The sequence below is a fragment of the Equus przewalskii genome, chromosome 19 (genome assembly GCF_037783145.1).
Source record: "Equus przewalskii isolate Varuska chromosome 19, EquPr2, whole genome shotgun sequence".
Taxonomy (NCBI): domain Eukaryota; kingdom Metazoa; phylum Chordata; class Mammalia; order Perissodactyla; family Equidae; genus Equus; species Equus przewalskii.
This window is the reverse complement of record NC_091849.1, coordinates 15,005,366-15,017,710: the sequence shown is the minus strand read 5'-3', so window position 1 is coordinate 15,017,710 and position 12,345 is coordinate 15,005,366. Positions and strand designations below refer to the sequence as shown.

Sequence of the window (12,345 nt, the reverse complement as noted above, 5' to 3'; positions counted from 1 at the left end):
GTACGTGTGTACACAAGTACATATCTTTAAAGGTTCATATCATCACTACATTTACCCTACAAATCTAAGCACCAGGCTCTTCAAATATTACCAGGTCTTTACAAAGGTGAGTAAAGCTGGCTTTAACACAAATCAACAAATCCCATAAAGTTACTAGTTTGTGTACTAGTCTGTGATGATAAGAGACTCCAAATACTTTGTGTCCAAACATCATAATTTGTGGATAAGTAGATAGCCAAACCCTTACCCCAAAAACTCTCTTGGCTGCCTTTATTCCCTAAGATGATAAAAATGGACCCCACAGAAGTTCTAAATTATGTTTGGTTTGCAGTATGATTGGGAGGGGCAGAGGCTGCCCAGTGCCCTCATTACCTCACTCAAATATTGACAATCAACTGCACATCAACTTTTCAGATGAATATAATAAGAAAGGATTAAGTGAGCTATTCAAAGTCAAAAAAATCTGCTGACAGCAAGTTCAGAGAGGCCTACTGCCTCCCAAGCAACATTCTTCCCCGGACTGAAACCTAATGGAAGCAATGCAGAAAGCAGAACTCGAGGAATGTTGCCACAGAATCTGCAAAGATTTGAGGCACCTAAAACTGATGTCGCATAAAATTCATTTGTGTTTATATCTAGAAATACAAACATGGATTAACGCATGAAATATGGGAGAAGAATTGAGAGCACTTGAAGTTTAAAGCTTTAAGATCTAACCTAGAATCACTCAGTATCTATTTACATGCCTCAGTTTCCTCCATCTTTCAAGGAAAGAAGAGGTAGAGAAAGAAAATATTAAGGGAAATGAAACCATGCATGCTTTTTATAAAGGAGACCAAAGCTATGGTGAGAATGAACTAACTTTAATCAAATATCTATTTTTAAACACTGGGAAATGATCACATAAACTGGCAATAAAAGAAAGGGACCAGCTATAGCTGGATGGCATTCAGTCCCCAGAGAAATGTCTAAATTCATACAAGCTAAAACTACAGATTTGGCCAAAATGGTCAACAGAGCTGAATGCTTTAAGAGCGACATTATTTCTCTCTTGTAAATTTCCATAGTGCCTTTGCAGGAGCCACCACTGCCCCTAGGGAGGATATCAAAGCTAAAAGAATATTAATATTAAGCAAATTGCAACACTTTTTACATACTCATATATACATATAGACACACACATACCTTGCCATCCATAATGGATTTAATCAGAACCCCAGCAGGGAAACCCACAAAAGGCCTATTTCTCCAACAAAAGCCATACCATCCTGAAACAAATCTAGAGCTATTTGGTTTTTATTTTATTATAGGAACAGACCTTCTATCCCAGGTTCCTCAAGATAAGCCACCAAAAACTGCACCTGACAGACCCGTGGAGCAGCCATCCTCAGAGCTGGATCATTGCAGAGAGACAGAGAGGAAGAAGGACAGAGGGAGGGAGGGAGGAAGGAAGAGCGCGGCGAGGCAGGCTCCAGAGCACTTGTCAACAATCCTCCCCTGTACGTAATAAGCAAGCGGCAGTGCGGATTCCGGCAGTGCAGATTCCGCGCGGCAATAGGACAGCCAAACAGCACTGGGGCCGAGGGGGAGGGGAGGCGCCAGGGAGAGAAGGTTATTTATGTGGATGGGAGGGAAGCTAACACTGAAGAGGAGGGGTCTGGGGCTTTTCCCCCCATCCTGATAAAATGAGAAAAAGGAAATGAGCCACTAGCTTTTCATCCTGCAATTTCCCCAACCTGCAATGCACACAAATCCTTATTTCAGAATTTCGACATGGGGGGACACCTTTGAAGGGGGCAATCAGTTTAACTGTCCCCACTTTTGTATGCCCAGTCTGTCAGATCACAACCCCCTCCATGCACACACTTGACCCCCATGGACAGCAGGGTCCAAGGCACATTTTCAATGGCATCCCTTTTTAATATCATAATCTGTGTCATTCAGCACTTGCCTTTTATTTATTTTTATTTGTTTTTTTGGCTGGGAAACCTGGGCAGCTCTCCAGGCAAACTGCAGAAATCTCTTTCCACATGCTCCTCCTCCAGCCCGCCCCCTCCCTCCAATTCCAGCTACTAGGGAGCTTCATTACTTATGTGATGACCACATGGGCCATGGCTGCCCTCCCCGCCCCCAACACACGGACACCCCGCCCCCAGGCACATAAATTCATCTAATCTAATAAAACAGAAGCTGTTTTCCCTCATTGTTTCTTGAGGATCTTTCACAAAACAGGCTCTGTGGCCTGGCAGCTGCAGAGGGGGAAAAAGGCAAGAATCCCACAGGGCTGGCCAGCTCCCTGGCCTCAGATAGCTGGAGCACACATCCCTCTTCACATGTCATAAATTTTTTTATTTTTAACGTTAATTCTTTTGAAGCTTTTGAACTTCAGCTGGCAATCATAATGTCCAAAACACACACTCTGAACACCATCCCACAATCTTCTTCTTTATGCTTTTCCAAAGAGGAAAAAGGATGATGGCAACACCCTCAAAGAACTCACAAGGCACTGAAAGTTTTCCTCACAGATTCATCCAAGGGAACGGGGAAAAGAATGCCCCTTACTATTACTTTTAGTTTGTTGTTGTTATTTAAGCATTGAATGAGCTCCTTCTGGGCTTTACACAGGTTAAGTTATTTAGACCTTACCAAAACCCTGAAGGCACATGGTAGCTTGGTCAGGGCACCTAGCTGACAGTTACCAGGGCTGGTGATTGTTCTTTCTGCTGTGGCTAACTCCCGTTTCCTACATCACCAGGGAATATCTACGCGCCTCACTTTCAAACAAAAGAAATATCATGAAGTAGGTGATGGTCTTCCCTAATCTCTACTTGATATCCACCACTTTAAAATCAGAATTACAGATAGTAGTAAATCCCCCGCTTTATAGATGAGTAAACTAAGGCATAATTATGCAGGTATGGTTCTTAACCAAGATCACAAAGCTAATTCCTTATCATAAAGCTATTTCCTTATAAGGTCTCAACAAACAGAAGAACATCCAAGAACCCACTTCTAATTGGAGACAGGGAAAGCTAACACATTGAACAACTTCATGACACAGTTCCCTGTAGAACACGCAGGGTTGGAAAACCCCTCTCCGATTATTTCATGCCCAGTGTGAGCCGTCAGGACAGACCCTCATTCAGTTCTCTCCACTGCAGTATAGCCTATAATGTTGGACAACTGTCTGGCATGTATTCCACTGCAGCATAAGTCACACACAGTCAATTAAAGGACATTTAAGGGATGACTATTTGGCTTTTTTCCTCTTCCTTCTACAGGGACTTGTCTTTTGGCACCTTTGCTAATCAAAAGCACCCAAAACAGAGAACTGGAAAGGAGACGTGAAGCAGATATTCTGGAGATATGGTAATTCTGAGAAAAGGTTAATGAGAAAGTAGAAACCACGGACACAAACAACTGGCCAGAAACAAAGCTTGAGAGTCATCCATGGATACTGGTCATCCTTAACATCCTCTGCTCCAACCAATCCCATGAGAATGTACACAGGCAAAGGAGTATTTAGCCATCAGCAGAAGGGGTATCTGCTCTTTTCCTACCTCTACTCTCCTCCACTTCACAGCTGCTTCCTCTTCCCATCAACTAAAAAAGTAACCAAGTATTTAAATTAAAAAAACATAAGATGTTGGCCTCAGGCTTCTTTTACTTCCAAAACCATCATCAGCATCTGAACATGCACTCAGCATTTCCTAAAATATATGCTGAGTTAGCCCTGTGCTCTGCTGTTGAGCTGGGAAGGAGAGTCCCAAGACTGTTGCCTATGAACATCAGCAGGTTTTGGACAGTTGAGATAAAATGCTGGTTTAACAGAGAAGCAGCATATCAACAGTGCCAAACAGACCAACCGCACTCTCTGTGAGACACACAATGAAACTGAGAAGTGGGTTCAGCTTAAGAACGGCAATACAACTTTCCATATTTAAATTCTGAAAAGAAGAGACGATTAGAAGAGTGAGACTGGCAAGGACTCTTTCTCTGCTCCAAGTTAACATGACTGACAGCACCACGAGCCAAGTTTCAACATTCAGAGTTCAGAGCAAGTCCCAATCCTTCAATGAAAACTCCCCCAAAGATTATCAACTTCAGTTTCTTTACATTTTATTTAATTTTTAATAATGTGAAGAACAACTGCAAACCCACGGCCAAATACAACTATTAGAACATTACCTATGTCCTTCCTCCCACCCATATTCATTATTTTCTAAACTATAGCCACAAACACATACGCCTATTTCACTGTGCTTGACTATGAACTTTATAAAAAGGGTATCACACCGTGCTAAGTCTTAGGGGACTTGTTTTTTCCCAAGTCAACCCCAGGTTACTAAGATGCACCCGTGATTTTCCTTATACTTTACCCATTCATTTTCACTATTATTTATCTACTCTATTTTATGACTACTCCACAATCTATTTTGATTCTCTTGTTCAAGGGCATCTAAATGTTGTCAGTTCGCTATCACAAACCATGCTGCCGCCAAGATACTTCTGCTTGTCCCCTGGAAAGAATGCACTAGAGTTTCTTTGGGATACACACCTACAAGCAGAACTACTGGAAATCCTTATATATGCAAATACCCAAATTCACAAGTTAATGGCAAACTAGTTTCCAAAGCAGAGATCAATTTTTGCTCGTGCACCTGCAATGTATCATTGTAATCTCTAAGACTGCAGAGAACAAAACACTCCAACTGCTACTTCAGGAGATCAGAATTTCATAAAGGATCTCCTATTCCAAGAACTGCCAGGTAGGCAGACAGGTACATGGCTGCCATCTACCCAATTATCACCTAAACACCAGGACATCCAAGGACACATTGTGCCTCTGAGAGCTTCAGAATCAAGGATCTACCAACATACACAACCATTTCATTACCTCTAAGTTGGGCTAACTGTGCAGCAGCTACCAGCTGCACTTAGCATTAAAAATATATGACTGGAGCAAACCCTAGTCTAGGATTTGGGTAAAATACGAGCCAATTCATTTGGAAATTGAAGAGGATATCTAATAGTATCCTGTGCTGATTAATTAAAGAACCTCATGCCTCAGAAGCAGTAAGACCTTGTTTTATTCATATATCCAATCAATGTTGTCAGCCCAAATTGAGTTGGGACCCACCTCATAAAGGAAAGACAAGCCTTACAGAGTACTCCTTATCACCCATGACTCCTCATCCATGATCTGCTTACTAAAGCTCTCTGATGTCCTGCTCTCCATACAAGTTACTCTGTATGAAGGGGGCACCTTAGCATTTCAGTTGCATGCAACTAATAACAATTTCCCCAAAAACACTTATTATAGAGGAGGGGTAGGGTGGAGTGGGCTGCTGTGTGTGAGAGAAAGGCATATAAGGTTGTGCAGTCTGAGAATTTCCTATAGGGGAAATAGAGGATTTTAATGATCACACTGCATTAGCCATGTATTCATAAAGATATTTCTCTGTTGTTTGGGCTGAATTACATTGTATTGATCCTATCACCTACCTTGTGATAAAAATCCAACAAGAAAAGTGATCCACGGTGCTAATACTTGACTTTCAAAAACATTATCAAAGTGTGGGCACTTTACAGCAGCCATCATAATAATAATAAACATTACTTGTGAGAATTATATTTAAATAAAAGCTAATACTCTGGCAATACACCAAGTAGAATTAGGTACACAAGGAGTCTGGCTTGGACTCTTTCCAAGAGGGCTTGGTAATTCCTGAAGCACCAACAGCGCTCAACTGTATAATGCATGTGGCTGGCCCTCTAGCCAACGTGACTTCAAGGCCACACTGTACAATTATAAATTAATACCAATAATTACAAGAACACAGTAGAGAGGATCCGGGCTGGGTGATCATGTATTAACTAGTGAAACAAACCTGGTTGCTATGGATTTTACTCACACTTCCAATGAAATAGCACTACAATTAAACCAAGAAGCTCAAATTAACAAGTCATCAGAAAAGATAACATTCCATCAGATTTAATTAAAAACAAACAAACAAACTGGTTTATTTGGTAAGCATCTAGCACTAACAGCCTTAATGGTTCACAGCAAAATTTGGAAAAGTTTCCCTGGTTCTCATCCTACTCTGGCTCTTCATCAACTGTGTGCATTTTAAGGAGAATCACCAAAAGCACTTTATGCCTCAGTTTCCTCATCTGTTAAATGGACATAAGGACAACCATGGTTGGTTAAATTAAGGCCAAATATATATGTAGAAGGGTAAGTGGTACATAGTAAGCACTTTATGATGATCACCTATGTGCCTTAATACACTTGGGTTCTAATAAATTATTCATAGAATTTTTGCTCAATATATACTTTTAATTATTTGGTTGTAAAAAGAAACAGAAGTTAAAATACATTTCAGCTTTTAATGTATTTTAAGATGGATTCGGGTGATGAATTTGAAAAGGTAAAACAGAGACATGAGGCCAAGTTAAAGAAGATTATCAACACAGAGATTACTGTGAAACCACGAACCACAACAGCATAAAGTAAAATTTAACCAGAATCATGACATGGTTGTTTTACGTACCCAAGAATAACGAATAATAGAAAACAATGTTTGAAAAGTACTGAAACGAAGAGCTGACTCAGGTTACAATTGAAGTTGATCCCCTTTTCAAATGACTGATTCCGACAAAATCTATACTCTCATACACTGCGAGTATGGTAAGAAAATGATAAGACATTTCTGGAGAGCAACTTCGTAAAGGATGCCAACAACTTTTAAAAGTTTAAGTCAGCAATTTTACTTCTAGAAAGTAATACTAAGAAATTAATCAAAGAACAAAGATTTATGTAGAAGGATTTCAATAGTTTGTTTTAATTACTTTGTTGCTTCTTTTACTAGTTTAAATTCCATCTGCATCCATTTTAAAAAAAGAAAGACAATTCTTCTACATCAGCCTGCTGAGCAACGCAATAGACTGACTAGCACTGCTGTGGTTTTCAGACCTGAGGACACTCCATGACAGATAGTCCGTGAAGGCACTGAGGCAGCTGGCTTGGGTCCTACACATATGGGAAATGACACATTCTCTTCATTACTTGATTTCACAAGCCTCAGTGCCCTTGCACATGCTGTTCCCGCTTTTGGAATATTCTCTCCTCTCTGCCTGCCTAGAAAGCTCCTATTCACCTTTCTGCTCAGTCTCCAGTGACACCCACCACCTGCCCTGCAAGGGATACACTTCACTGTAATACCCATAGAGATGAGCAAACGTTTGCCTGATTGTCAGGTTTCCCAAACAAGAGAATTTAGTCTTGCTCATCTTAATAATCTTCAAAACCTAGCTCGTGCCTACAGAAAATGGCTGAGGTCCAACAAATACTGTTGAGAGAGTAAGTTGCTCCTTGGGGCCATTTCAGGGCCTTCATAAGCCTGAAGTGCTCATCCTTCAGAGGCCCCACTCTACAACCTACCAAGCATTCCAAAGCACCCTTTCTTCCTGGAGAGCAAAATGTTTCAACGAATTACCTCTGTGTTTAAAAGTATGTGGCTAAGATTACCTCATGCAATTTGTAAAAAAATGATTTCTCAGCATTCACTGATCAAAATTAGGAATTCTTGAAAAGTAAACTTCAAATTTTAAACTAATGAAATAAAATTAGAGCATTCATAAATTTAACACTCAATAACCTTCATTATATTATATTATGTCTTCCAGACATTTAACCTCTTATTAATTTGCCAGAACCATGTGCCAATGACCCCGGAAGCACCTGCCGAGCACACCAGAACCACCTGCTCGACTCGCCAGAACCACCTGCCGGACACGCAAAAATCACCTGCCGGCTACGCCACAACCAGTTGGGGAACACTTCGGAATCACCTGCCGGGCTTGCTGGAACCACCTGCCGGTCATGCCAAAATCACCTGCCAACTACGCCAGTACCACTTGGCGGACACTGTGGAAACACCTGTCGGGCCGGCCGGAACCACATCTCAGACGTGCCAGAACCATGTGCATGAGATGCTGGAACCACACCCCGAACAGACGGAAAACACCTGCCAGACCCGTCTGAACAACCTGCCGAGCACGCCGGAGCCACCTGCTCGACTCGCCGGAACCACCTACCTGACATGCCCAAATCACCAGCCGGGTATGCCAGAACCACTTGGCGGACACTCCGGAATCATCTGCCGGACATGCCGGAACCAGCTCTCAGACACACCAGAACCACGTGCCGGAGGCGCCGGAAGCACCTGCCTAGCATGCTGGAGCCACCTGCTCGACTCGCCAGAAACACCTGCCGGACACGCCAAAATCACCTGCCGGGTACGCCAGAACCACCTGGCGGACATTCCGAAACCACCTGTCGCGCATGCCGGACAATTAAAGTTTCCTTTATTTGGAGTGAATAATTTCTTTCTGTCTCTAAAGCTGTTCTGTCTTTCTGAAAGTATTTACCTTTTATACCCTGCTAACTTAAATTCTTTTTATTACTAATATGATTCAACCAAAACTGAAAAACAATAATCTTCCTTTCTTTTTATAAAGTGAAACTAAACAATCACTGTTAATTTTGTATGTATTTTTCATAGTATTGTCCCGAAAAGTCTCATGTACCATACTGAAGACTAATGCTAAATATGAACATATTTTTTAAATATTACATGATTTTGAAAAATCACACTTTCAAAAACTTAGCAACATAAGACTCACAATGTTTAAACTGTAGAGATTCCACTGTACAAAATATGTTTTAAGCATACAGAAATCAGACCAGAGCAAATAGAACAGACTAGTAATTTTAAAAAACAAAAAAACACTGTATTCTCCCCAGCAGCAATCTTTATAATTTTCTGAAATTTCCACATTTTACACAACTAAAATAACCTACTCCAAATGCACAGTAAAAAGGGAATCTTAAAAATTATTTAAATGGTATCACAGGGAAAATAGGTGTGTTGCCATCATAGTAGTAGTACCTAATCACAAAAAAGTGGTCAGTGATGAAAAGAGCCCACATTAAACACTGCTTATGTGGAGCTAAGAAAAAACCTGAATAAAGTAAATGAGAACAGCAGACAAAGACAATTTTGAAGCCAGTAATACATTGATAAATTGAACTCAAGGATAATACAAATATTGTGACTTTAATACCCTGGACAAAAATATTCTGAAATTGCCCAAAACAGTAAAAGGCATTTGAATAAAATATTAGTATTTTTCACTATGTCAGAACTGTCTCATACCATGAGGGTAGCTAAAAGAGAATGTTTCCGAAATCAACAACACTGGCTATCTAGAAGGACCTACTGCCAGAAACAACAACAAAGAGCATGAGGATCAAAGAGAAGAAGTTCCCCTCTATGCTCATCCTGCCTCTAAGAGAGGTACTGTCTAACTCGGTAGCCTCTAGTCACACATGGCTTTTTAACTAAAACTAATCAGGCTAGCTACATAACAAGGACTCATGAGTCACAAGCGACTAGTGACTACCATACAGGGCAACACAGATATAAAACATTTCCATCACTGCTGAAAGGTCTACTAGACAGCACTGATGTATAGATTTTTCACACATTTAGTCTCAAGACCCTGTCGCCAAGTGTACAGGAGCAGCAGTCCCTGGTTTCACTCCTGTCCTCTGCTAGGAGCTTAGACCCAGCAAACAGGGAAAGTCAGACAGACGGTAACTTCTTTTCAGAATGCAGGGTGAAAGGGAGAGGAGGGGCACACAGAGCAGCAAGCTGACAGATCCCCTTAATTCAGCAGCAGATGGCTCACGGGGCGATCAGTCCAGCTTTTACAAGACGAGAGAAGGGAAAGCGGTGCTTGAAACCATTAAAAAGCCGCAAGCTTATTCAGAACACTAAGAACTGTAGGAAAACTTTCTCTTTGCAAAGCAATTACTCCAAAGGGTGATTTTTATCATAAACGGCTTTAGGTGATCCTGATGCAGCCTGAGGGTAAAAGGTCAGCAATCCCCAACTGAGCCTCACGAACAAAGTGCTACATGAAATTCTTCTGACTTAGACTCACATTCTGCCACCCTCAAGGCTACCAGCACAAAGGCGGAAACCCACACACAGATCAGTCTGGGCTTACATCCTTGGTTCCTACACACACAGGAGACCTCCAGAAAGAGGTGGGAGGAGGATGCACACACCACAGGAGAAAAACAGTGACCAGATAAGATACACTTCCTCTAGATTACCTCCTACCCACTTCCCTACAAATTCTGTAAAAGCATCCAAATGCTTTCTAACCCAACAGCACAGGGGATCCAGCAAGTTGGAAGCAGAAGAGGAGCATGCCATAAACATCAGACAGCAACACATCACGAATCACCAAACACAACCAAATGGGACAAAGGGATGTCTAGTGTTTTATTTTACATAAGGAGGAAATCAGTGAAGGGATGATTGCTCGCAGTGATACCCAGTTACTGGGAGAACAAGAATTATAACCCAATGTCAGTGCTCATTACAACGTATCAATTTTTTTTGATGCACACAATATTGCTTAAATGGCTAGAATCCAAGATTTTTGGTTTAATATGATTTGACAGATTGCAATGTGAATGGTTACATAACATAGCCTCCATCACTTCTAAAAAGCTGCTCAAAATATATAAGCCTTAGAAATTTTATTTCCTCGACCCTAACTAAAGTTTCATCACCATCCTGATGCACTCCATAGTCACTCTCTCCCTCTGCCTGCCTCAGGCCTCCCCCTTCAACCCAACTGGCACAGATCCATCTTCTTTGGCATACCACAGGCCAGCCCAGAAACTCTCCCCTTGGGCTCCTCAGAGACTAACAAATCAAGTGGTCTGTGCACTGGGAAGAGCATGCCACCGATACAAACAAACTCATCCTATCCCTATAGAATAGGTTTCCCAACACCACTGAGGAACGAGGTGGTGGGGAAAACTAAAGAGGGATCACTTCCTTTCTAGCTCAGTCACAGCTCCTGCTCTCCAAGTCCTAGGGTGAGGTCTAATTACAGGGTGCTGGCATCCAGACCCAGAGGAATGAGGCAAACTGATTTTAATACAGTCCCTTAAGTGTGGTGCTTTGTGACACAGCTACAGCTTTTATGGAAAGCAGTTAGATAATGTATACCTAGAACCTCAATAATAATTACCCTTTGAATGCTTACTTTCTGCCAGGTTCTAAGGACTTTAAATAAATCATCTCATTAATCCTAAAACTATCACTTCTGAGAAAGAAATTATTACTCCATTTACAGAGCTGAGAAACAACAAACAGGAGCCAATAAGAATGGCTGAATTGGGTTTGTTAGTTCTTTTCACCCCTTGTGGGGCTGTGGGGCCGGCCATCCTCTCAGGGATGACAGTATGATCCTCCCTGCCAATTTCCACGAGTAGAGTTGGAGGGCCGTGGCCTCCGGGCCAAGCACAGGCAGGAGGATGAATGCTCAGCAGTTCTCTCCAGTGAGCCTCCACATCAACTGGGTTCACAGCTCCAGGGCCCACTGCAACTGAGCCTACCTACAGTTTCAGAGTCCACTGGCAAGGTACAGTTTTGGTTCACATAGATGCCCTCTCTGAAGATGTACAATATATACAAATTCTGAGCTCTCTTTGCTCCCCTGCCTCTGCAAAAAGAACAAGTCAATTCCTCAGAGAGCACTCCTGAGCTTGATTATTCTTCACAGAGGGGTCAAGAAACTGAGGACAATGTGTGATGACTTGGCCAGCAGTGGTGGCCAGTATCCTCCCATCCACTACCAAGAGCAGCCACTTGATGGCAATCTTAACCTATTCCCTTGGAATTCTTCCATAAAGGGAGACCCCAGGAGGGTAGAAGCACTAAGAGTGGGTTGCACAATGTGGACACTGCTGGAAAAGGCATCTTTGCTTGACCTGAGTGTGCAGCGACAGGGGTGTAAGGGGATGGATAAAGAAACTGCCAACATTCTCCCGTGGGTTATTCCCCATGTTCACAACAGACTTCCCTGGGGCCTAGGTGGAAGCGGTTATACAGGGTCTGCAGTTAGACAGCTCAGAAAGATGGAAATCTCTCTGGCCCCATGGCACGTTCACATCAGGCTTTCCATCAACAGATTGAAGTGCGAGGCAGACATATGGTAACAAACAGGATAATAAATCAATGGCAAGCTCCTGCTTCTTATCTCAGCACCTTGTTCCTTGAAACCATAGGAAAAAAGCCAACAATGAAAAAAGACAACTTTCCTTAGTAGAAGGTGCACTTGTTGAATAAAGCAGCCCTGCTCTTTCCTTCTTATTTAAATTGTAAAAGAGGGAAAAAAAAGGAAAAACACTGCATCTTCTGGAGAAAAAGACTTCCTACCAAAAAAAAAAAAAAAAAACACCAGGAATACACTGTA

At 41.9% G+C, this 12,345-nt stretch overlaps 1 protein-coding gene across 10 annotated transcripts in view; it reads right to left on the bottom strand.

Moving 5' to 3' along the window:
• Positions 1–12,345, bottom strand: part of JARID2 (jumonji and AT-rich interaction domain containing 2) — a 255,994-nt gene that overhangs the window by 115,350 nt on the left and 128,299 nt on the right. The window contains exon 1 of one of the 10 annotated variants that reach the window (XM_070585084.1): positions 1,319–1,503. The exons of the other annotated variants lie outside the window; for them this stretch is intronic. Coding sequence (XP_070441185.1) covers positions 1,319–1,385 — 67 coding nt within the window. The 5' untranslated portion in view covers positions 1,386–1,503. Of the gene's footprint in view, positions 1–1,318; positions 1,504–12,345 lie in introns of those variants that run through there. 10 annotated transcript variants of the gene reach the window in all.